Genomic DNA, 27,485 nt, shown 5'->3' with positions numbered 1-27,485 from the left:
AAATAGAAAATGTTATAACTCCACTGCTCAGAGCTCTGCTCTTTCTGCAAGCATTCAACAATCAATGCCTTACAGTATAGTCCGTTTTCCCTTTGTTTCTCTCTCCATATTGTACAGAGATTTTAAAACAACAAGCGAAAATGTTTATTTTGTATGTGTTCTTTATAAAGAAAGAAAAAAAAGAGTCGGGAAAATGAATCGAAATTTTCTCTTCTCAAGTAACAGACTCAATTAGAAGTCTGTTTGATCATGCTCACATTTAATTGGTTTGTAATTAAATACAAAGTCAGGAATTGGCTGAAGTGCTCTCGCTGTGGTTTTCCTGAAATACATATCAAAGGATTTCCCTTTCAATCATCATAAAAATTCAACGCAGCAGCATCCAATTAAAAGCAGCATTTAAAAAAACACATCCATGTCGATTATTTTGACGTATGAAATCCAATGGGCTTGCGTTCTCACCTTTTCCAAGTCTTTTGAAATCAAATAAAATCCTAGCAAAAGCCAATTACAATCAATTCAAAAACAATAATAAAGACCCACACACATTGAATTGATCGAGGAAAAAAGGTAGAAATTAATCAATGGCAATTTGTAATTATATTTGCGACTGATGGAAGAACATTCAGCCATTAATTCAAATACAATTTCCAACAATTCAACGACGTCAAGAGATGTAATTGGAAATTCAATTCGAGAACGACCAAATGGAATGTTTGATGTGAAAGCATTCGGGCTGAATAAAACTGGAAATTAATTTTAAAATAAAAGCAGCCCCATCTTCATTAAAAGAACAAAACATCCAACTTTCGATTCTCTCTTTCAATTCTTTTGAGTCGGTTTCCTTTTGCCATTACCTCTATGAATATTCAGAATGAAATATGAACAATTGGTTTCGTAGATTGTGCAAAATGCGAACGCGACGACAATGCGAAATGGAAAATGGCAGCCAATGAACATCCCAATGAAAATTCAAAAGTCGACATTCAAATGCAAATGTTGTCATTTATTTTAATTAAATATAAGCTGCACACTCACTCGCATTGAAGTAAGAAACATTGGAAATTGGACACTAAGATGGAAAATCGATGTAAATGTGGGCTTGAAAATCCAACCATTCACATTGACAAAACTATCATTTCAGACTTTGAATCGCAAATGACTCACTTCGAATGTCCCGTTTTTCTTTTCATTTTGTGCGCACCATTTCAAATTTCAATTCAATTGGATGTTGAGAATGAATACCATTGAATTTATTCAAAATTGAAACAAACTATTCAAACTAAACGATGAAGCATCACATTGACAACATCGCTTTTCTATCTTATTAAATATGTCCTTGAATTCACAAAAAAATGGCACACTTTTCAATTCGTCCAATTCACATTTTGTTCAATTTTGCCGACTGATTATCAAAAGTGAATACATGGACTAAAAGAACTGAATAAATTAACAGCCCAGAAGCCAGACAAACAATTTGCATACTTTCATTTACAGTTTGAAAATGTTAAACAAACGATGCTTTTTCGAAGAAAACAAAAAAACACACACCAAGCGAATTGAAATTAAAATGGTAATTATTTTGTAGACTCTGTCTCTCTCTTGGTATTCGCATGCTCTACGATTTATGATCCAAAATGGACGAACACTTTGTAAAATCTATTCAACACCGACTCCACTTTGATGCCACGTTCATCCGGTGTACCTTCTTGAGATTGTTGACGAAAAATTGCATAAAATTTCGCGACAGAAATCACATAATGGAATTTCAAGCATTTTATAGCTCAAGACACACACAAAGGGGTTGTTGCTGTTGAATCCTTGACAAAAAGCAGCAAATTAAGCGACTTTTCCGCCCTGACCCAACCCAATTTTGTGTTTGGTGATGATGGCATTGTGTATCGCCTTTGTTGTTGTTGAAACCATTAAAAGATTCTCGCATCCTTATAGTAATGAAATTCGTTGTGTGCTTTCGACGACGAAAAGGTGCCAAAATTAAAAATCATGATTCGACGTGGCTTTTACGGTCAAAGTCATCGCCAACATTTGGCTGTCACATTTTTTGCCGTCGGTTTTTTATTTGCTTTTTTAATTGTTTCGCATACCAAGTGACGGGGAAAAAATCGGCACATACCTTGAATTCTTGAATCTTTAAGATTATTTCGAAGAATATTGTTGTTGAAAATATCTTTAAGATTTCTCATCAGCATCTCATCGTATATGCAACAAGCAAGCCCACCTTATCAAAACAAACTAATTTAATATCACAGAAAATGCGATGGAAATTGTTTTCGGTTCCAGTGCCAAAAATTCGGTTAAAAAAGGTTCGTCCATTTTCGCAATTTCTATTTTAAATAAAGAGAAAAAAAGAAACATTTTGCCAACTCATTTGCAACGTCTAGTGTTCACAAAAATGAAATTATCATAATTTTGCCAACATTAAAATTCGTTCAGGCAAAGGATGTCACGATTTTTATTTGCTTCATTTATAGAAAAACATGTACTATGGACATTGGACAATTACCAAAATTTACGATTTTCGTGTGTGTGCAACTTTTACTGTTATCCTTTCTATTTGTCATCCGATATGATATTTTTCGTGTTTATCTCTTTCTTTTCTCTCTGTCTCTCTTGAGTGTTGAAACAGCATAAATGTAACAGAATATACAAACGAAGTCCATTGAAATACGATCCGATGTAATAGTTGTGAATGGTGTTCGTTCGCACCAACATTATCTGATGGCAACCATTGAATTTCATCGACAAACAGACGAAAGAAAAATAAACAGATATGGATCCATTGATGAGTCCATTGATGGCGACTTATGTGACATTTGATGGAGTAACATCACATTTTGCATTGCAATGAAAATTTCGAAACACAAAAATGCTAGCAAAAATGTCTATGTGCTGTTATTTACATTTAAACATCACACTTAAAATTCAATGGAATTCAACATTGCTATTTCGCTGTAGCATACTTTGAAATTGATGTTATGATAATAATCCTTTTCGTTTTTTGAACAGAATGTTCTGCATAAATTAAATGCTCCAGAGTTACACTGTTTAATTACTTTAAATATTCGCTGTTGAGCGGAATGTAAAATTTACGATACAGTGTTTACTGTTGAGATAACTTTGTAAATTGAGGAGACTTTTAAATAATTAATAAAATCCTTTTGGCATTTACTTTTTAATCAATCGTTGAATTTCAAAGAATATCTCTGTTTTTTCACAAATAACACGGCCAATAAATTCTTTATTACGTTGTGCGTGTTGTCCAGCCTTTGATGATGGCGATGTTTAGTTATTTATGTCCGTTTTCCTGAGCTGTATGTAAATCAATGCCAAACGAACTTTGACCGTAGCTCTCCATGGAATGATCTTTTCATCATAGCCAAACGGTAAGCTCTATACATGGTTCTTTGTTTGTCCTTCCTATAGAGAAATATCTGATGGTCCATTTGTAGTGACACGTGCTGTGTCTGTATCATGATTTTATCATGAAGTGGTCGCTTCGTTTTAATTAAAAAATAGTGAATGTGAAATGAGACGAGATAAATGCGTAAATTAAAATGGAACATTCGCCTACACAAAATATGGAGTGTAGCGTGTTCCATATTGGGCTATCTCGCTTATTTTTGCTACTCGTTTGATGCAATACATGCGACCAACTATTTTATTGTATACAGTGCAAATCTCATGCAAATAGCTTCAAGAGCACTTTTGATTCAATCCATTTGAATTGAAATACCATGGTCATTGAAATAACTATGGTTTCTATTTCGTTGTTGCTTTTGTTGTGTGTAACATCGACTTTGATAAATTTGTTAATTTGGCCATGTATGTGCAATGCACATTGTGTATATCCCAGTATTTTTGTTCCTTTATTTTATGATAAAAATGATTCAATTGAAACCAACATCTGGATGGAATGTATAAATACCATCTCGGACCAAAATAAATTCCGCATGTTCGGAATGTTTTTTTTCACATTTGCATGCGATTGTGCGTTATCTATTATTAGCTACCACATAACATTCTAACTCTCTTTATTTTCGAAACAGAAAATACGAAAAACTCATTGCATGTGCGTCGATGTTATCTAACCATGGTCAGTCAATGAATATGTATTTTCAAATGAAAACGGATTCAAAAAATTTCAACGGCATTCTTGTTGCGCTCTCGGGGCAGAAATTTAATACGGATTTTAATTACGTCTACATCGAAAACCTCATTCACATTGTGTAATTGAAGTTTTTTTTATAAAATAATGTAAAAAACCAGCTCTCTTCGTTAGACAGCGTCAATGAGCAAAAGCTGATTTGCAGTAACACCGACAGCCTGCAAAGTTAATAAAACATGCACCCTCAATGATATTTTTCTGTTGACAACAAATAACATTTTCAACTCTTCAGTTAATTTTGCATGAAAGATAGCGAGACCATACATTTGTAAAAGTATATGATCACACCAGAACCAGCCCATGAGTGCAAGCACCTCAATGTTCCTTTCTCCGTGTGCTGTGTTCACTATATCGGGTAACATGTTCATTTTTTTGTCATTTCAGTGCAAAAATTGAAACAAAAAAAGAGCGATTGACATGAACCTGCATACAACAAACAAACTTGATGACCCAGGTCTTTTCCGACAGAAAGTGATTTATCCTTTTTTCCACTCACGCATCAAAGTTAAATATACTCAGAACTTGTAATCAACGATTTTTAATCCATTATAGTGAAATTGCCTTGCCCCACCCGTAAAAATGTTGCAATTAAATTGAAGAAGAAAAAAATTGCGTCTCTTCAGGTAAATTAACTGGTAAAGCGTTGGTTTTTCTCATTCATGGTCGCACAAAAATATGGTGCAATTTTACCTTGGGGCATGGTTTAACGCATTCAAAAAAATACCTCAGTCATCAAGTCAAACATGAAATCAATAATTTATTTCAATTCTTTTTTTCCATCAGACAATAAACAACATGGTTGTTCAATGTTCATTGAACATCGTACAATATTTCCTCCTCCACTGAACAACGTAACGCAAAAAAAGAGTCTGCCACAGATCTTTATATTTGCGTTTTTGCCCCACGTTCATTGTTTAACTTACCGTTTTATCTTTCAGCATTCCGACACGACAATTGAACACGCCCTCCGTTCCTGTATACTGTGCAACATTCAGTGCACCAGCTGATGTATTTAATGGGCCTTCGAAAAACGGTCCAGAATAATGATGTTCGTGATGATGTTTTGATTGATATTGTCGTGTATGAGCAGCCACTTTTTGACGCAACATCGAATCGGCAAACGTTGAAACATCTGCAAACGAAACAAACACACAAAATAAACGAACAAATAAAAGCAATAAATTTTTAAATTTGTTACGAGTGTGTGCTACTTCGATTTAGTGCACAGCGCGCGCAGAGAAGAAAATGAAGAAAAAATAGGCAGATTGTGTGCTGATGATTTTGTCCTATGTGTGTACGGGCGAACTAAGCAGCAATGTAAGTGGATCGTAAATTTTCATTCATTGTCATTTTCATTTCGTTCTTTTGTCGTCGCTAACATCCGTTTCAGTGCTAATGTGTTCCGACGTTGTATCAAATCAACGTTATCTGAAGACATGTATAAAAAAAAAGTGCATGGCTTCGCTAAGAAAGAAAAACGAGTGAATATTCTGTCAAAAAATGAAAAATTCCCATTTGATGTGACACAAAATCACTACACTGCGTCCGACGACAGCGAATCGTCAAGAAAATCAATCATCATTTAGCTTTAATGTATTCGTGCCCGGAGTATGGCATTAAAAAGAAACGGAAATTTCGGATTATTCCATTATTTTGTCATTTTTCAAGCTTAAAAAACGCATAACTTTCTGTCAACAAATTTTCCAATTAGTTAATTAAATCGTTTTCATCTGCATAATGTGATGAATATACATTATTTTTTTAAAGCGCAAAAATCTTTTTATTTTATGGAAAATGCCGCTGATGTGTATACGACTTTATGGCAAGTTTTGTGGGAAAATAATTTCATTTAAGCATGTGGCGTCCTGTTGGAGTTCTCCTTTGGCAAAATCCCATTAATCCAAAAGTGAAACGAAGCAAGATTTCCATTTTGAAAATGTAAAATTGCAATATTTTCTCTCGATTTTATTGGAGCGCGCTTGAATATAAAATTTCTTCGCTTCCATTTTGATTCGAAAAGTTAAAGGCGCGTCAGCCAACATTGTGCTCAAGACTTTCAATACGTGCATACAAAATGCCGGACATAGAATTGAATATGTTTTCAAATATTGAGAATGCCTTCCTTAACCGCACAGATTTCCTTATAGTTGATCGAAGAACGTCAGCTTCGTGGCAGTGAATGGGATTATGCAACTAAGAGTCAATACACATTCTCAAGGATCTATTACTAAGTTTACTTTTCAACTTAAGTTTTCATTTTTCATCTATTAAAATACTTTTCATAAATCTGTTTTTATAGTTCCATTTATGCGGCCATTGTGCGATGCATTCAAAACGGCAAAAGCTTGTTGGCTGCTTTTCGCAATTCATTTTAGTAGAAACTCAAACACAGTGCATTCATTGAGAAACGAAAGAGAGAGAGAAAGAGAGAGAGAGAAAGGGGGAAGAGGAAGAGGAAGCAAGAGAAATGGAAAGAGCACGCGAATGAAATCGAAAATCCGATCGATTTCAATAATAATAAATCGGAAAACTTGCATGATATGCAATACGGAGGAAGAATAAATTTGTAAAACGAAACTCTTCGCTCTTTTTGGTCAGTTCGATTGCCAACGGCGAAATAATTATATTTTTCTTATGTGCATTGAAAAGTTTTGTTTGTGTTTCTTTTCTATTCTGATATTTCAAAAAGTTTCTTTTTCTCCCTGCATGTTCCTTTCTTTGCCAAGGCTGGCCGAGTGAAGAGTGGTAGAGTTTGATGAAAACATATCATATGAAAATAATTCGCAAATGTTACGGTGCTGGTTCCGTGTGCTGTCGGTTGCATTACCGGATGATTTGTAAAAACTTAATTTTCTCTCTCTTTCGCCATTTCATTGAATCGATGGACGAAAAGTTTTACCGATTCACTTAACTCTTCGATGTAAGCAAAATTCATTTATCCAATTGCAAAAAATATATCTACATCTATCTATCTCACTCCCGTTTGACCATAAAAGAGAGAGAAAATTGATTTCATCGAGAGGTTTTTATTGTTGGTGCACAGGTAAAAGTGAGAAATCTGATGAAACAAAATCCTTAGTCGAACATATCAAGTGAATAAATCTAATGAGTTTCATAAAAACAATCATTTCATTAAAAGCGAATGCGAAATACACATAAAATTCTTCGAAAAAGTAACTTATCTTCGATCATTTCAAGTAAACGGCAACATACAATCAACGTGTTTCATCTGAAATTTATGACGAGTATCTCGCTTTCATGTTGATGGAAATAAATAGTAAATACATTTAATGGTGGATTTTAATTTTCATCGAGTGTGTTTGCGAAAGAACAACGAAAGTAATTAGAAAGTAGGAAAAATCAATGTTTTTTTCTTGCTTTAATTAAAAGACTATTAATTTCGGGAAGTTTGGACGAATGGGAGAAAAGTCGTTTGTTCATAACTCTACTTATAAATCAATGAATGAATCGAGTTGATGGGATTGCATTCAATCGCATCTTCAAATGACGCATGTAACAAAGCCATAATCTACATTATCTATTTGAAATCGTTAGATGATTTTGAAGTTGTTACGAAGTTGCAAAGTAATTTACGAATTGGGTTTGAAGTAGAATTTAATTTAACAGTTATATCCAAGTTGTTAGCAAGGACATTTCCAGTTATAAAACAAATATCCGAAAAAAAAGAAAGAGAGCAATCGCACAAAAGAACGAAAATGGCAAAGTCATTTTTTCACAATAAAAAAAACTAACCATTTCAAATGTACACACATAGCATTCGCAATACGACACATCGACAAGCTGATATGCGTGCAATATTTCCTTTTGTATAAAATGGTATGAGTGCAGAAAGGTATAAAAATTATGAAGCAAGTGCCGTAAAACTAAATCGAAACTACAATGAAGTATTGAAAGAGATGTAGTTAAATGCGCGCCGAAAAAACACACACCACTTGGTACTTTAAGATCGTTAAATTGAATGAAATAAACTTTGTATTGCGTGTTATAACTACAAACTAAATTGAAACGATTGAAAAAGTGTACAATTCAAACAATTGAAAGTTCCATAGCATTCAAACAAAGAAGAGGAAAAAACACCAACAAACGAAGCAGAAGAGAAAGGAGCACAGCAATGGGGTTAGAGTCAACTATGGACAGAGAAAAGTCCATCGACATTTATTGGATTTTGTAATTCTCTGTTGGAAATTACGAATCGACATGAATGTCTTTAATGTTTTCTTTCGATTTATTTAGTTATTTGGCTTGGTCATAGTTCGCGCACTCAACACACAGGGCCATTTCGTTTACATTCTTTCCATTGCTTGCCATTCCATCCAGCTAATTTCCTCATGAAGTTTCGTCTTGGTCTTTTTTTCTGCGCTTTTTTTTCCTTCTCTTGATTGTCTTCGGGAGGGAAATGCAGGGATAATAAAAATGATGCCACTTTTGGAGTCAGTTATGTGTGCATTGCATTATGCTGAGGATACGGACGTTGCTACGCATAAGAAATGAATTCCAATCATTTTGGTTCAGAAACAAATTGGCAAAATCCACATATTTGTATGCAAAAACTGTAAGCGAAAAATGCTACCACGTACCAAGCATCAAATGTATGTGTGTAGTGAACTCACCACTATTAAGCGAACTTTTCTAATGTCATTTTCCATTTGATTGCCATACACAAAAGTGACAGAGTGTGCGAACGAAAGAGATGAATTTCCTAATGCATATAGCCATTTATTAGAATGGCAATACAATTTTCTGGTGAAAGACCAATGTCGTCGAGTGCTCAAAATTGTATTTGTCTATGTCAGTATGAATGAATGTTTTGAGTCGAATGAAATTCATTACATTTAATATGGACTTGGTGAAATACTTTGGTTTTTGGGGTTAAATTCGAAAAGATGCAACTCTCTGCAAGAAATATGCTTACCATTTTGAACACTCGCGGCGCACAATGTGGCCAGCACATAAAATGCAATCTAGTTAAAATGTATACCAAACTCAACACCAAAACTATGTTTACTACGCGATACGAGAGACGAAATGTTTTGGTCATGTGCAACGGCACTCTCGAAAACTCGAATTTCATGTGGCTGCATTTTTATACACTGTTGGCTTTTGTTGAATGTTTTGCCCTACAGAATTGCTGTGTATGATTGGGAATTTCAGACAGCAACAACACTCTTTCTCTCGCTTAGAAGGTACAATCACTTCAACCAATTTTGAGCAATTCAATTCCAAAACGAGCCTTCAACAACATCAATCGAATAAGAGACCAAAATAAGAAATATTACATACATGCACACTCGTGTGTGTGTGTCGTTTCTCAAATTGCGCGGCGAAATGAAATTCAATGATCGAATGTGGTAGATAAGAGTTTAATATTTCGTGATTGGAATGTTTGAGCCATTCCCATTGCAAATACATTTCAATCGCAACACACAAAATGAAAATAGAAAATGTGAAAAAAGCATGTATATATATATATGAAATAAGCTCAGGGTGATAATTTAAATCGTATATGTAGTACTCACGTGGTTTATTAGTTGTAATTGGCAATGTAGACGATGTTGATGGACTGTCCCTTCGGGTATTCGATCCAGCAATAAATTGAGATGTTTGCATGCGACTCGTGATTTCCCCATTCGTCAATGGTGATATTGTAGTGTGAATTATATCCACATTGGATGGTGTTGATGCTGCATCGGCAACAACAGCTCCAGCACTTGCTATTGTTGCTGCTGTTGTTGTTGCATGTGCGCCTGTAGTTTTGCCATTCACTGCACCATCTATCATGGGCACAATGCTGCTGCCACTACTATCGTTATTCCGTGTTAACGACAACGATGATAACGACGGCTCCACCATCACCACATGCTCTGCATTAGCAGCATCGGTATGTATTGTTTTCGATACGACTAATTCATTTATTGTTCCATTATTATGACTATTATTTGTGAAATTAGTGTTATTCTCAATAGTTGCTATGCTGGCGTTGTTTCCATTGAAATTGCTGCTTGCGATGACACCTGTTTTTCGAAGAGACAAAAGCACAAATAATATATAATATTAACAATTACAAATTGAATTTTGCGAGATTTCATTACGACCAACAAAGGGGAGAAGAGAAATGTGCAAAATCAACCAAACCGCCGATATCACGATCAATATTACTATTAAATTAACTTCACTCTTTTGTTTGCAATCGACGTGCATGGAACGTTTTACTGAAAAAATTTGATGGAAAATCTAATTGGTTATAATTTATAAGCGAAATTGAGTCGAATGCCAATCGGATGGAAAAAAATCGATGGAATTGGTGTCGCGCAAAATAAAAAATCCATTCGATTAGAGTCGAAAGAAAAAAAGTGCCATAAAATTGAATTAATTTCATAGCAGAATACGCTCGGTTGCGACAACAAATGATGATTTTGTGTTTGGGATTTGCTTCATTCATTTTTGTGATATTTTTCATTTTAATTCAGAATGACTTTGAATTTTTTGCGACCTTTTTTTTAGAAAGACATGCCAATTGAAACTGTTTAAATATAAGAAAAGATTAGCAGAACAAATCCAACGAATGATTGAACGAACAAACAAAAAAGCCGGAGCGTTATGAGAATAAAATAAGTCGAGCAGAAAATTCATTCCACGCCTTTTTCCCATTCATTCTTGTGCTCGTTGTCTCTCACTCTTTCTCATTTTTTGTTGTTTTTAGCTCAGCCAATAGATTTTTGCTGGCAAAAAATTTCCGTTTTGTCATCGTCATTCTGTTAACCATAACCATTATTACCATCAGACGATTCATGCTAGATCTGGCTCTGTTTTTCCTTCGTGTATCATTACTCACCGCACTGTGCGACATGTTTCAATCGTTCTCTTATTTTTATGTACTTTTCTAATTTGCACGCAATTCCCTCATTTTTTTGCTCTAACATTTTCTCACTTTCGCTCTGTTTTCTTTGTGTGACTTTTTTCTTTTGTTTTTTTTTTCACGCTCTCTTCCCACTTATTCATTTTGAAATCCAGCGAATTTACCCTCGGGCGAGTTTATTTTTTTGCTTTTTTCAATTTTTCGTGTGTCTAACTTTTTTTCATGATTACTTTCATTGCGCGGAAAATTTGAAAACAATATGAATATTTCGAAAAATTAAAAAAAAGTAGAAGAACCATTTGGTGTTTATGAAGTTGATCAAACGCAAAATTTAATTTCCACCATAGACCAGACGAGATGCGGATTTACATTTAAAGAAACAAATATTATTGCGTGCGGCAGTGTGCAACAGTGGAGTAGCTTGAGACGTCAAGTCACTCACTTGTAATGATGTCGTCTAACGATGACAGCACAAAATACACCGCTCTTGGCATGATGTGTTCATTACATCAAATGTAATAAAAAAAACACGCCACAACTTAGATTGATTGCTTTTTATTCAATGCTATGAACATAAGGTAAAGTTTCAGTGAAGCTTTTTCTTTAACTTTTTTTACAAGTTTGTTTTTGATAGAGCCTCTTCGTTTCTTTTTCTTTTGTTTAAGTGTCATGATTGATTTTTTGGTTGGTGTTTAATTTTTGGTTTTCTGAATGCCAAATTTGAAGAGTCTGTGTTCTCTCCGTATGTGTTCCGGCAGCACATTTTATGGAGATAAAAATGCTTGAATTCTTTTTGCAATTTCCTGCATTTCGTGCCCATTAATCCGAAAGAATGACATGCATTTGATTAATTTTATGCTTTTTCTTCGTAACAGACAGAGCATTCTATCGACATATCCCGGCTAGTAGGTCTTCAGTCACCCATGTTCCCGTTTCACTCCCATTTCAATTTTTATTTTCTCCAAAATATTTCATCAATTGATTGCTTCGATGGTATAGAATTATGTTGACCAATGTCGAAAACAGCAAAAATGAGATGAATTTCCGTTCGTGTTTCTCTCTCTCTCTCTTTTCAAATATTTTTCCGTCGAAGGGAAGGAAGATTGTTTGCCAAACTGATTGCATTTCATCAATCAAAAATGATGCCGTCCAAACTATTTTGCTGTCGAGTATGTTTTTATTCAATTTTATTTGTCTTAGAATAATTTTGCTTGTCGAAAATAACCATCAAGTAAATTAAAAAAGAGTGACTGAGAACGATGGAATTCCAATGTGAAGAAAGGAAAATCTTAAAGAAAAACATCGTCGTAAAAGTGAAGCCATCGTTGTGAGTGTTCACAATCGTAAAATTTTATTAGTTTTTTTCTTTGAAAAAAATTATAATTGGAATTTTGGATTGGTTTTCACGAAGCATGGAGAATGAACGGAATCATGACAAAAAAAATAGTCGCTCGAAAATGCCACAACGAAAATTTGCTGACGTTTATTGGCTATTCGCATTTGGTTGTTGAGTATAACACAGAGTTTGAAAATAAGTTTGACGAAAGCGAACCAATTTGCGTGGTATGAATGAAGAAAATCAAATGAGAAGTAGTGGAAAATGAGATGAGAAATTCGATTGAATCGACTGTTTTTCGTCGGGGTGAACAAAAGACACTTCAGCGTTGTTTAGAAGCAACAGCGATCCTTTTTTTCGCTTTGCATTTGTCCAAAATGAGAAATTGAAATGAAGTATAAGCATTTATGAACAGTTCGTGTACTTTACGATGGCAGTAATGAAAGCTCTCTCATTTGAAACAAAAGTCATTTGATATGCTTTCAGTGGCAAAGCAGCAGCAGCAGAGTAGCACAGTGGCAATAGCTTGAGAGTGAACTTAATCTCCTCAATTTTGCAACCATTAATATTTGGTGTTAGTGAAAGCGTGTCATGTTAACTTGATGCGGAGACTTGAAAGTAATACAAAACAAATTTTACTGCAACACCAAATGCATCCCGAAAATCATCGCTCTTTTCACTCAGTACACCGAGAACGTACACAGCCGCACACGGTTCGTACCACACACAAACAACAAGAAGTGAAAAAGATCGCATTCCACTTTTTACTATGAATATTTAACGAAGTTTTCATCAAATTAATTTTCACGAGGAAAATTACATTTACATTTTGTGCATGCAAGCATTTGCTTTTTGGAGAAATGAGCCAGCCCTTGACAAACTAGCTCATTGCAAGTGTGACTTTGTTATGCTTAGCAAATGTTTATTTTTCTTTATTTTCATCCGATTTTTCGCTCGACATTTCAAATCGAAAATCCAAGCCCCGAAAAAAAAAAATATAATAAAGGAGCGAGTAAAATATCCCAGGGATTTGTGCCCCTTTTATGTCACACAGCTGTCAATGTGTGATATGTCAACGTGCATTTTCTTTAAAAACATTACGAGCGAATTAAATTGTTGATTTCGTATAGATGTCGCTGTCTATCTGTTTATATTAAATTGTTGATTAAAAAAAATCATCCGAAAATATTCCTTTAATTTGCACAAAAAAATTATTTTATTATTTGTGTTCAAAAATAACGATAATTTTAAATATTTAGGTTATTGAAATAAATTATAACGTAACACCTCACAAAATAACAATTTATTTACATGCTCATTGTTGACAATCCTTAGCACTAATACAATAACAGTGCAAAGCGCTCACTCAAAAAAATTCATGTGATGACATAAACCAAAGTGGAACGCGCATGTATTTGTGCGAACAACATCGTCTTCATTGAGTCATATGATCGTACACGATGCTCATAAGCGAACAAATCAACGTAAAGAATTTTGATCATGTGACTCAATGAAGACGATGATGCGCGTTTCACTTTGGTTTATGTCATCACATGAATTTTTGTGAGTGAGCGCTTCGCACTGTTATTGTATTTGTGCTAAGGATTGTCAACAATGAGCATGTAAATAAATTGTTATTTTGTGTGGTGTTATGTTATAATTTATTTCAACAACCTAAATATTTAAAATTATCGCTATTTTTGAACACAAATAATAAAATATTTTTTTTTGTGCAAATTAAAAGAATATTTTCGGATGATTTTTTTTAATCGAAAAATTAAAATCATCTCTTCATTTTCTATGATTGTGAAGGGAATATCCTAGGATATTTCTACATCTACGCTGCCTATCGGGTTTTTGAAAAATTATCGAGGGGCACTTTTTTACTCGCTCCTTTCTCGCTCTTCGCTTCAACCGAAAAAGCCCAAGTAGTGCATGTTCGGTTTTGGTTGGGTTTAAATTCAATCTGGAAATGAATTTTCATCGTCATTCCAACTTTTCACGGATTGCCATTAAGCCGGGGTTTATGAGTACCACAGAAACGCGAGCTTATACAGAGAGTGAGCGATGAGAGAGATACATTGAATATAAAATTATGAAAATGGCTGTTTATTTGAAAAAGATTTATTAATTTCTACATATGAATCGTTGCGGCAAAACAGTAGCTCTTATTTTTCTCCAAATAATACTGCAACATGAAGTTTTTTTCACACGGTTTATTTGTTGTAATACAACAAATAAACTATTCATAAAAAACTTTATGTTGCAGTATTATTTGGAGAAGAATAAGAGCTACTGTTTCGCCGCAACGATTCATATGGTGATGAGATTGCTTGGTGCATGCCATGTAAGAATTTTTCCATATTCATGGTTTGGATGATGTTTGTAGAGTGTGTGTTAACATGGAAACGATAGAATTTACATTTCAAAAAGTGGTAGTAAAACAATGTTAAAACTTCGTAAACGCAATTTAGTGGAAACACAAGAGAAACTCAACAATTTGAGCCGAAAAAAAACTTTTTTTTTTGAATTTCATGTTACGGAACGATTTTCAATTTGACACGTGTGTTGAAAGTGTGTGTGTGGCGTTCGTAGATACGATGTTGATGGAATAAAAAGAACGGTAAACCGTATTACGAATGAGATGGAAGGTACGAGTGAATGCAATGCGATGAACGAGTGCATGTTATATTGAGTTTCGTTCCGACGAAGAAAAAATCTGTTGGAATGTCGGAAGTTTGCAGGTGCTTAAGCATTTTAATATGCTACACAAATTCGCATTCGGGCATTTCATTGATGCTGATACGGCCGGTGTTTGTATTTGTTAAACAAAAATATGCGCAATGTGTTGATTATATACTCACTAACCGACTCAATTGAAGAAGAGAGCGATATAGAGAAAGAATGATTAAACATGCCACACAAACCGCGACAAAGTCACGAGCGAAGCACACAACCACCTTACGAGTTTTTCACACTTTCATTACCACTGATATGTGCTTAGCAGATGTTAAAACGTACGCCACCAAATTCGATTTGATGCTTCTACATCGTATACGTTTACTTTGGCATTGGCACATATGATTTGTTCAAAAAAAGGCTAACAGTTATGGGTTTCCATTCGATTTGCAGAGAAAACACGAATTGTTGACATGGAGAGAGAAAAACGCAAACGAAGCGAAAAATACCAGAGAAAATGCAATTGAAGGTTACACCAAAAATGGCGATTAAAATTATTTCGCAACATAAAATGTTTTCATCTAAAACGAAGCCAAACTCTCGTTAAAAATTTATGAGCATAAGTACTGTGAAAATGTGATGCAATTTATTCTCTACAATGAACACTTGTACATACAGGGCAATGTAGCGTACATGCAGTACAGCTTGACACAAACTGTGTAAAACAAAAAGGAATACCGAAAATGTTGGTAGTTCTATTACGAAGAAAGGAAGCGGGGTGGGAGGAGTAAGGAGAGAGAGAAAAATTAAAATGGATTGCTTTTATTTAAAATTCAGAAGAGTGTCCCATTTATTATTTTCAGAAAGTGAAATTAATTCCGTTAATTAGTTAGTTGGCGAAAAGTTCGCCAACCAAATACACAGTTAACTGCCATATATAATAATCGCATGCGATATTAAGTTGTCAGCCGCTCCATTGCATACAGTTCATTTGATCAATTGTCAAATAATTGAGCGTTCAAAAGGTTTTGTCAAAATCCGAAATAAATCTTCATTGTCAACGATCCTTTTGTGCATCCACTTTTCGGTGAATGAAAATAAAAAAAATGTCAACCAAATTGTCATTTTGTGTGCTCATGCTTGAGATCCTTCACTTCCAATCTACTCTTGACTCGAGAGCAAATGTGAGTGTGTGTGTGCTTTTTTTCTTCCTGTTTACATTTCAACACGAAATGCTGTTCAAAAACAAATACCAAAATTTGTTTCACAATCGTTTAAATGGCAAATTGACTGTGACAGCAATACCAATGTGAAATATGTGCCGTCCGTAATTGATGACATATTCAAATATATATTATGGATCCATTTTCGCGTGAATTTATTGTTTCGCCGCGGCACCGAATCTAGTCAAGTTTTATATATTTTTTCGTTTGTCTCTATCGGGGCCTGCAATTTGCCAGCGAAACCGTCCTAAATTCCTTTTTAAACACAACGCGGTTTGACGGCGGCGTGATGGTATTTGTTTTATTGTTAGTCAAAGCCAACAAATGCTTTTGAAAGTGTGCGCGTTCAACGTCCCACCCTCACAATTTTTTTTTTCTAGCCCGAGGACAGTGAAACGTGAGGCTCGTTTAGTAGAAAAAGAAGCACCATGCCAGCACATAAAAAAATACGAAAAACGCACAAGGAACGAAACGAAATGTAGCAAATGAAACGAAAATAAAAAGCGACAAATCGCAAACGCGAACAAGGGGATACAAGGATCCATTGCAAGCATGTTGAGAGAACATATACACGTACAATTTACCGTACGAAGCAAACGAATAGCAAAAAAAAAGACATGGTAAAATAAAGAACAAGAGCAACGAATGCAAGCAATCAAAGGTGTATCAATGTTTTATGCACGTAGCTTCAAGATAAATAGTGGTATTATTCAAGTTGAATGAATGTGTTTTGGCTCTGTTTTATTTTGTTCACTTGTTCCACCATCGTACACGATGAAATGTGATTTCGTTTCGGCTCGACTCGCAAATTTACGACAATATCGTTTTTTGTATTGCTTTCGCTGTCTCTACCGATCTTGTTCGCTTTCTTCGTTCCTTTGTCAAATTTTACGAAAAAGATTCACATGGATTTTGCTTTCTATTTCGATTTCATGTGTATTGTCTGCTCACCAAATGAAATCAGGTGAATTGTGTTCATTGTTTGGCATTCAACGTTTCAATTGTTGTCGATGGTGTTTGAATTCAGACAATGAAATAAAATGAGTCCCAATGTTTGCGTTCGACGGTGTCTTGTTACTAGTATTGCTTGCCATTCAAATATTATCTTTATTAGATTGCGATTCGATGCTGCTGTCAAACATGATGACAGCGTGATGCACATAGCATTGTAAATTTCTCTTGGCATTTTTCTGCAACGCCACCGTGAATCATCATTTGTCCAATTCCGATCTGGGTGTGCACACACTACATTTGTATGGAACATAATTTCTGGAAATTTTTCTAATTCAACATCCAACACATGTAACGTCTGCTCCACAGGTTACCAAATCTTTATATTTTGCACGATTCAGCGTCTTTATCTGTCGTTGTTGTTTTTTTCGCTTGATACGCTATTCATTCTGACATGCGATCCGTAACCGTATACTGATTCCTTGAATTCATTTCGTATAGCACATGCTTTTAAAATTCAGATTGGCCCCCCCATAAAAAAAGGAACATAAAGTGATTTCATGTGGCACAAACACCACACATCAAATCACTCCACCACCTCGTCTCTTTTCACTCGCAATGACAACCGAATTTTGTGTCAGCGATATCGACGGCATACAAAAATGCGTGGCAAAATCGTTACTCGCATTTTCATTACGGTTCAACGTAAAATGATAACGAATACAACAATAAATTCTCGATTCGACATGCCCGATTCAATGGAATGTATGGCTGAAAATTTGCGCCAATTTTTCCCTTTTGGAACATAAAAAGTACCAGCAAAGTATATGAGCTATGTGACGCTTTAAAACGGTTCGCCCGTTTTTTTGCCTCTCATACTCGCAGATCAGTCGAATTCCGGAATATATCAATCCTTTTTGAATACACGCACAAGCTGTCAATATTCTACGGATTATAATTTATAGTATATATTGCGGGAAGATGTTTCGACATTGTGCACCGTAAATGTGGCGTGAAATGGCGTGTAACGAATTGTATACACTATGGAGTATTCACTGACGAAAAAAACAGCATACACTCACTATCGTAAACATGAGCGAGTCACCACAGCAATGATAACATTTTTGTATGCGTCTGTTTATCTTATTTTTGTTCACGTTCTTTTCACACTTCGAAAGTGTCGCAGACAAGACAGATCAAGTACTGCTATCAGATTTTCAAAAAAGAAAAGACACGAATAATCCTTTTTTTCGGCAAACCAAGTGACAGAATTACATGTAAAGCGTTGCGATAAAAATAAAACTTTCTGAAAATTAGCTCTCGATTACAGACACAATTCAGACATTACGCTCGTGATATAACGATATTATTATCGAATATTACCACCACTTGAAATTCTCACACTGGCAAACGGCTTATCTTATGGCTCGAAAAACATTGAAGAGTGTGAGAGATGAAAAAAAAAAAATTGCATGGCAACAATAAAATGCCAATGTTATACTTTTTAATAATGATCATTTCCACTGATGAAGTTTGTGAAAAAAAAAACGAACACGTTCACATTCCGTGCATGATGTTCGCTCGAGGTCGATGTCAATTTCAAGCGAACCGAAAATTGTTTCTTTTGCGTATTTGCAAAAAAGAATCGGTAAAAACAGTAGTTTTCTAGCACATTTCGCCTCTCACTCTCTGCCATCGTGTATCTTTTTACATAATTTCCTTTGTAAAAATGGTTTTGCTTTTGAGCATCAGAATTTCTTTTGTTGATATGCTATTTCGACATATAATATTTTTTTTGTTTATGTTCTACACTTTTTTTCAGTCACTTGAACCGTTGCACGCCTCTGTTATTTTACAACTCTTTTGTTTCAAACATCATTTTTGTTCGCTTGTGCAAATGTACATTTTCTTTCACCATTTTTCCGTCATTGCTTTCAGCAATCTCTCCAATACGGTAATCGGAAGTTGGTTACTGTTTCAATATATGTACAAGCACATTTTGTTTGTTCACTAAAGGAACGGAACGGGCAATTCTCTCCATTTTTTATCAAACAATATATTTCCCTTTTGAAATAGAGTATGGCACGCGTGGAGAGAGCTAACGTTTCGTTTAATTTGCTTTCATTTATTTTTCATTCGTTGGTATTTTCACTTGCGGTTTTTCACTTATTCACTCACTCTGACCCGTTTGCTCTAGCTGTTTTGTATTTGCGGTTGTTTTGTGCATTGGCCGAACCACAGATAGACACCGAACGAAAGTGATGGGGTGAGAATTGTTGTGAACAACAACTGTTGTCGAACACAAAAGCCCAGCCACCCAAATTATTCGGATATATATAAGCATTGTTGATTGTGGCCCATTAAGCAGATATGTGCGCGCTCCACAGAATCTCATCTTTTGATGTGCGTATGATGCCAGATACGTTGGTTCACATCAGCCACCTTACACAACTGTACGCATAGTTTTTATTCTCATCTCCCGCTCCCGCTCCCGCTCCCGCCCCCGCCTCTCTATTTGCGTTCAATCTCCATTTTGCTCCCGTCGTGCAAAGATAACAGAAGTAACAAATACACAAAATTGTCGAAAATTGGAGCGCATTACATCGAAAAAGTAAAAGCATCGAAAAAATTTATTCGTAACAATTGTTCAAACAAAGTTATGTGTATACGGTGTTTACGGTATGATTCTTTCTCTCTCTCTCTTTTGGCGTAAAAGAGAGCCAACATTTTTGAAACGACGCTATCTGTTTATCACTTCGAAGTATTCTTTTGTTTTTCCGAATGTTTTGGGTTCGATAAAACCACAAAAAGTAAACTTGGCTTTGGGATGGGTGGAGAGAGCAAATTTTGTAGATCAGCAAAAAAGCAGAAAACCGAAAACTTTGTTGCCGCGATGATTTCACAATGTGGCATCCAACGAATGCCCTACTTGAGAAAAAAAATTTGCTTTACGATTTGTGGATTTGTTACGTTTTTGTTTGCTTCAAATCACGTCTATATAGTGCGGAATTTTTATGATTTCATCTCAAACGTTTCCGGCACTTAAATTTTTTGTTTCTCTCTTAATTCACTATGAATTGAGAGAGCGAGAGCGAGAGAGAGACTCACTCATAAAAGATAAAAGTATAACACTTGATGGAAAAATTTCTATAAAAATATCGTGGCATGCAAAGTATCTCATTGTCACGAAGTTTGAAGACAATTAAGTTCTACCATTTGAAATATTGTCGCGCTGAAAGTGTGCGTTCGTTGAAAAATACTCGACAATGTGAAACATATTAAGCTGACGTTGTTCGTGAACATTGGTTCTCCATAGAAAATGGAGTTCGTGGCAGGGGATGAGTGAAGGAAAGACAAGCTAAACACAGCTTGTCAGTTTCTGCTGTTACATTCTATGATAACCTATCTAATCCGCATTTGTCTTTGTTTTGGGACAGTGGAGTCATTTTCAAAACAATAATAAATTATGTGACAAAACGCCTAACCTCGGTGTCGTGTTGTAAAATGGCACAATTTTCGATTTGCTCTATTTTAATGAAAAAAGTCCTCACAACGGATGCAACCCATCTAAAGTATTTGTTATCTGTAGTGTATATTCAAGTATACATGAATTGAGACTTGTTCACGTTCGCTATTGAACACATGTTTCTTTTATGTTTTCCAGATAACACACTCCATGGATGTTTAATTCGGTGTTGTATTTTTTCTTCAATTTTTCACCCGCTTTTTTATTCGTCATAATATCATAATATTTCGTGTAAAGTAAATCCGATTAAGAGATCCCCGGAGATCCCTAATCATAAACACGTTTCAGCTATGTACTTTGCAAACATTATATGCTCGGAATACAAAATCCCATCATATTGGAGTGATAACGACTTAGATTGCATGCTTGCGCCGAGTCAAAGTTAACCGGGAGTCAATTTTCATTTCGATGCATAACTCATTCATTTCATCCGAATCGAAACGGATGACGAAAGGTCATTTTCTGCACCCATTTAGGATTACACGTTTAATGGCAAAACGTTTGCAATAAAAAAAAAAAAACAAAATTCGAAATTGCTAAATAGATGGAAACCGGTCATATGCATGAAAAATAAAATAGGTAGAGAATGTAATGATAATACAATATTTATACGTGCAACAAAACACCAACGGCACTTTCTTCTGCTCTTTGATTTTTTTCCACACGAAATCCGATCAGACTGGATTTTCTTACATTCTTTTTTTTATCAGCCAATTCATGGCTACACACACGGGAATAATGTATAGATTATTAGTAGAAATGATTTTTTTTCTTAAATCTATACAAAAGTTTAGATATCTATACAAAAGTTTAGATATCTCAACAAAAATTTATTTTTTATTAAAAAAATATTTTCTCAATGTCAATAAATATTGCGATACATATTTATCAACGAGCGCCAAAATACATCATTTAATACAGCCTTTTCTCTTCAAACGAAAGAACAACAACAATTACATGGCTACACTCGAACGGCGACTATAGAGGATGCGACCACTACTTATGCAAACAACGTGTCTTGTTACATTGGAACGGCAACTATATAGAAGTCAACTACTACACACGCATCACTTCAACTGGCGAGTCAGTGGAAGCATGTAAGACACAAACGACAACGTTGTTTGCATAAGTAGTGGTTGCATTCTCTATAGTCGCCGTTCGAGTGTAGCCATGTAATTGTTGTTGTTCTTTCGTGTGAAGAGAAAAGGCTGTATTAAATGATGTATTTTGGCGCTCGTTGATAAATATGTATCGGAATATTTATTGAAATTGAGAAAATATTTTTTTAATAAAAAATAAATTTTTGTTGAGATATCTAAACTTTTGTATAGATTTAAGAAAAAAAATCATTTCTACTAATAATCTATACATTATTCCCGTGTGTGTACTTAAACGATTAGGTGTATGTCGTATGTACAAAGTATAATGTGAAAGCGCATTGCAAACCATCGTTTTGATTTCATTAGCCGAAAGTGTATCTGAATGGTATGGCTGTGCTGTTTTGTATCTATTTATTGGATATAGCATTCGTTTGCACGGTCTAGTATCAACATCAAAATGTAAATGTTAATGGATTACGTGGAATCGGCTTGTCTGTGCCAAAATTGCAGAACGCAATAACAATTTTCCTTCCTTTTTATTATTTAAACGAACCCAAAACTCACACATTCACTCACTTACCTCCGTACCCCAACAACACTGGCAACTTTTTGTCGTTTGTCGAAAATCAATTCAACGAATCACCCGAACGAAAAGTCGAAACGAGTTAATGTGTACGGAGGCGCACGCTTAAAATTCAACAAAGTTCATGAGGTTGAATTCGCTGTGAATTTAATGAAAAGAAATTCGAGAAGAAAATGGCACCGAAAAAGATTCATTCAAAGTCGTTTATTTGTTGGAATTTGTTACGCGCTCGTTTTTGCCTCTTTAATGCCATTGTAAATATACACATTCATTACTGCAATTAACAAGACAAGGACCTGTCTGTGCGTCATATAAACAAACAACTCAATGCGCTTCGTTTATTTTCTTTTTACTTTAATTTTTTTTCTCGCTACTTCGGATTCGGCAGAAGATCGTTAGAATTGGATGCGGAGGAAGATATATTCGGAAAATTAAAATTGATCGCCATTCGTTAATCCCGTACTGCAGAGTATAATATAAAATAGCCGTTCAGTCGGGTCTTTAATCAAGGCCTTAATTAGTTATTGCCATGCCGATTTCACATAAAATACGTAACCAATTAATATTAATAAGTTTTATGTCTGTGTTTGAAAAAGGATGATTTTCACCGGAAAATGGATTTTCGTTGTTTTCCAAATAAAAATTTCAATGCACATATTAACGCATAAATAATACATAAAAGTACTTACCGATTGGTGGCAGCAGCAGCAGGCTCATCATCACAGCGGTTACGTAAATCGTTTTAGTGACAGTGCTGGTAATGCTGGCATTTTGTTGGCACCATAATTCATATTGCGGTTTCTGACCGTTACGCGTCATGACCATAGCATTTCAATTCGTTTACATTATTCGTTTGAAATGGTAATTTATTAACTTGGTGTCTCTCTCTGTATGTGTTGTGCGTCGTCGACGTCGTTTGTCAAATATATGCGTTTTTATAAAAATGTGTTTCTTTTTTCAACTCTTTTATGGGGTAAATTATTTTTAAATATTGTTCACTGGTCGTTTGATGGCCTTTTTCAATTTATGTTATCATTTGATCATTTGGCAAAGTCTCGAAAAGTTCTTGTTGTTTGCCCCACTGTCCTCGCTTGTCTCGTTAGTTTGTGATTGTGATCTGCCAAAAACAAATTAACAAATCGACCAAAAAAATGTTTTTCGTTTTATTCTAGTCTATTCGATTGTTTATCACGTTGCAAAAAAAATTGCTCCACAACAAACGAGAATATTAAAAAAAGCGCGCACAAACTTTTTCTCGCAATTATGTATGGCCGTGAGCCATCATATATTTTTCTATTGGATAAAAAAGCATATTTGCCAGCAAATGCTTCGTGTTATTCGGTCCCTTTCTGATGCATCTGCAGAGAAAAACGAGCGAAAACAATTCAACGAATTTGGTTTTGGTTTTCGATTTTCATATATGTCTCTTTGTCTTCTTTTTTTTATTCTACAATAGTTTGTCGCGCTCGTATTCTCGGTCGATCGAAGATGAGCATAAATTTTTTGTGAGGCGTGTTCTGTCGTGTTATTAACGACACACAAAACGAGAGCAAATGGACGAAAAAAGGGATTCCGGACAAATTGAATTTGGTTGAATGGTTTTCAATTGCCAAAAATACACAAAAACGACCGTCCACTTATTATCGCCTGATGCTCGGTGTTTTTTTGTCGGTTATTTTTTCGACGCGGCCCAAAATTCTCACTTTTTTGTTTTTACTTTTCTGTTGTTATAGCTGTTGGTCTTGTTCGCTGCTCTTTTTGTAATGTCGACGAACTAAACGCAGAAAATACAACTGCAACTCAATTGCACAGTTCTCGGTAACTGCTCATTCATTTAAAAACATTGCTTTTGCATTTGCAAATCATTGACGATTTGTTTTGTTGCTTTTGCTCTTGTGCTTTCATGCACACTTTTTCCACTCAATAATTTTTATCGCTGTCTGTCTGTGTGTTTCCGTTAACGTTGCTCATTTTACCCAAAGGATTCCTTTTTTTCCCTTCTTACAATCCAATAGTTTTCAATGGGGTTCTTCCACTTGTGAACCGTTTCTCAATCGATGTTGCAGCACTGCAATCTCGACTCTATTTACCAGAGGTAATTATGTACGTTTGGTTGCTGGAAGAAGAAACCTGTAACAAACGGAGAGAAAAAGCACATCAAATTAATTCAAAATCAATTTAAGATTTATTGCATCAGAGCGATTGCAGCAATAAGAAAGCTTTGCCAGTGAAATACAGCGCACAGCGCACACAAAATACAATAGAATGAACGATTTGGAACTAATACAAATTGGAACAATTCGATTTGAAAATCGAGCAAAAACAATGACATTTTTACTATGCTTCAGAGTGGAAGTAAATAAAATGAGCACAAACAATGCATCATCTCAACAGGTGGCTCCGATGGACTATTGTTGCTGATTCTTTTGAAAAAGTCACTTATGCAACAATTTCGATGAGAAAACTGCAATGCTTATCAATATAGTTTCGGTAAAATAAATTGAATCATCAGCATAAATTGACAGAACGAAGATGATGCTTCACTTGGCTGATTGACTGACTGGCACGAAAAGTTGAAAATACACATCTTTTTCGGTCTTCATAACATTCAGGGCATGCGCCAATAATTCAATTCATGAAGACATCCTCATTATTTATTAATTATCAACTAAATCAATTCTCTCAAAAGAAATACTTACGGGTACTTGAAAATGGAATGAAAATTATAAAAAGCATTGCTTTTGACGTGAATAATGAATGAAATTCATTTTCATTTGATTTTAAATCAATAAACATCGCATTTTCTGCGTACATAAATAATAATGCAGTTTCATTCATCTTGCAAAGTATTTTTTAATTTCGAAAAATATTTTCTTTATTCAATTTTCATATTTATATCGTAGATATTTTTCTTATCGGTATATTAAGCGAACCATTTTATTACAAGCAATAGCACGAAGCAATTTCATTATTCGATATTAATACAAGCGGAAAAAGTGAAAGGAACTCTTTCATCATCGTCGTTGTTTTATTATTGTTATTTTAGCAATGAAAAATATGGCGAACGACTCTATGCAATCTTAATGATTTTCAATATCCAATCAAATAGATTCCATCGATTTCAATTTTTTACGACTTTCTACACCACGACTCTCAAGAGAAATTTCAATTCATCGATGATGCATATCGCATGATGTGCATCAATCATTCAACGCCATATACCTGGTTGCAATCTTCCTTTTTTTCATTCTCAATGGACGAATTTCCCGGAGAAAAAGTAGCTGAATATATAAAGTAATAGTAAAGTGCCATTCGAAATTCTGCAAATTGAGTATGATTCGTGGAAAAGGTAGTAACGCAACAAGGAAACCGAAAATAACGGAAAGGAAATCAAAATAAGACCCGTCTGCAGACATTCTTGAATATTAAATTTGTAAAAAAAAGAAGTATTCGCTTCAATTCAACGTCCAAAATGATCCAAGCAAATCATTTCTATTCAAACATAAACCAAAAAGTAAAAATAGAAAAATGAATAGTATTAGATTTAATAATAAAGTAAACTCGAGTAGAGAAAAAATTGGCGGAAAATCCTTTATACGTCGAGAATTTTTATAAAAATATCAAAAATTATTGCCGTAAACTGGTTGAACGACACATACACTCATTCGCTTTACATTTCGATGCAGAATGTCTGTGGAAAAATATCAAATGCATTCTATCATTCATCATAGCATGGAGTGTGTTTTTCAACATGCCAAAGATTTAAGGTAGAATAATAAACTCACACAGTACGAAGCAGTGAGAGAGACAGAGACATTTAAGTAAGAAAAAAGAAGCGAGTCAAGACACATACACACCCAGCAAGTGAAATTGGCGAAACTAGAGCACAAAATTATATGCACATAGTATACTTCCAACTGATATATCATTTTGTATTATTATTATTTTCGCGTATTACAAGTGTCTGCAGCAAAAAAAGCACGTATAACGATTGCAAGAGTTAGATGGCTTGAAAAAATAATGATAAAATTGCAGCAACATCGACCAAAGTGTACTTCATGCAGAGTGAGACTCGCATACATTTTGTGCACTTTTCGCACAATGCACATACTCACTGCACAATTGTTTCGCTTCATGTCGGCATTTCGCCCGCTTCAAAAAAAATAATAATAATAACACAACTTTGAGCGAATATGACTGTGAGTGATGAGACGCATAAGAGTGTTCACCCGTTTACTTCGTAAAGGTCCATGTACGCGTTAAATTCCAATGAAGTTCACAATGTGAATGTCGGTTTTCTATTTTCAAGATTCAGTTGCGCTCGAAACATGGTCCATTTTTCTGCTCATTGGAATATGTGCAACCGAATTTGATAAATTTTTTACAAAATAAAGCATAAAACGAACTGCTGGAAAATAGGTTAGCAGAGAGAAACGAGAAAAATAGAACGATATAAAGCAAAAAAAAAAATGAATGCTAACGCTGGGAACGGCAGCAAAAATATTGCAACGCTGTGTGTACGACGAGAAAATCAGCGAACGCCAACAGAATATGAGCTCAAGCAGCGAACGATGCAAACGTATGAATTTCGCAAAATACATGAAGACGAAAACGAAGTGAAAAAAAAAGCCGTCGATAGACATAAATTTATTGCTGCAAACTATATATTTCACTTTCCGTTATTCCATTCTCATTTTGGTTTCCATTTCAAGTCGAAGCAAATGGTGGTAGCAATGGTGGCGGATACGATCATGATGATGGTGGCGGTGTGGTGGTGGTCGTAGTGGTTGGGTGGTTACATTCATCGTCATTCGTCTGTAAATACCAATATTTTATCGATACGACTGTATGGGCAAACGCAATCGCCTGCTAATGTCATACATGCGGGAGGCATCACCACCAGAAGCAGCTCCATTACAATAGAAGAATATTCGATTAATATTCCAAATACTTTGTATAAGAATGGCCATTTTTTTCATTTCTTTCTTTCATAACACGTATGTGCAATGAAAAGTTTATTGTGT

General features: G+C 35.0%; 1 protein-coding gene across 1 annotated transcript in view; it reads right to left on the bottom strand.

Annotated features, from left to right (window-relative positions):
- The window catches only part of LOC116349159, an 83,913-nt gene that overhangs the window by 18,606 nt on the left and 37,822 nt on the right, over positions 1-27,485 (bottom strand). The window contains exons 2-4 of the mRNA XM_031780456.1: positions 23,151-24,591; positions 9,724-10,218; positions 5,110-5,318 (exon numbers count right to left, since the gene is read on the bottom strand). Of these exons, the coding sequence (XP_031636316.1) occupies positions 5,110-5,318; positions 9,724-10,218; positions 23,151-23,286 (840 nt within the window). The 5' untranslated portion in view covers positions 23,287-24,591. The remainder of the gene's footprint in view (positions 1-5,109; positions 5,319-9,723; positions 10,219-23,150; positions 24,592-27,485) is intronic.

This window comes from Contarinia nasturtii, unplaced genomic scaffold (genome assembly GCF_009176525.2).
Source record: "Contarinia nasturtii isolate CC-2019 unplaced genomic scaffold, AAFC_CNas_1.1 Cnas_scaffold_2806, whole genome shotgun sequence".
Taxonomy (NCBI): domain Eukaryota; kingdom Metazoa; phylum Arthropoda; class Insecta; order Diptera; family Cecidomyiidae; genus Contarinia; species Contarinia nasturtii.
The sequence above is the reverse complement of the archived record's forward strand: the minus strand, read 5'-3'. Positions and strand labels throughout refer to the sequence as shown.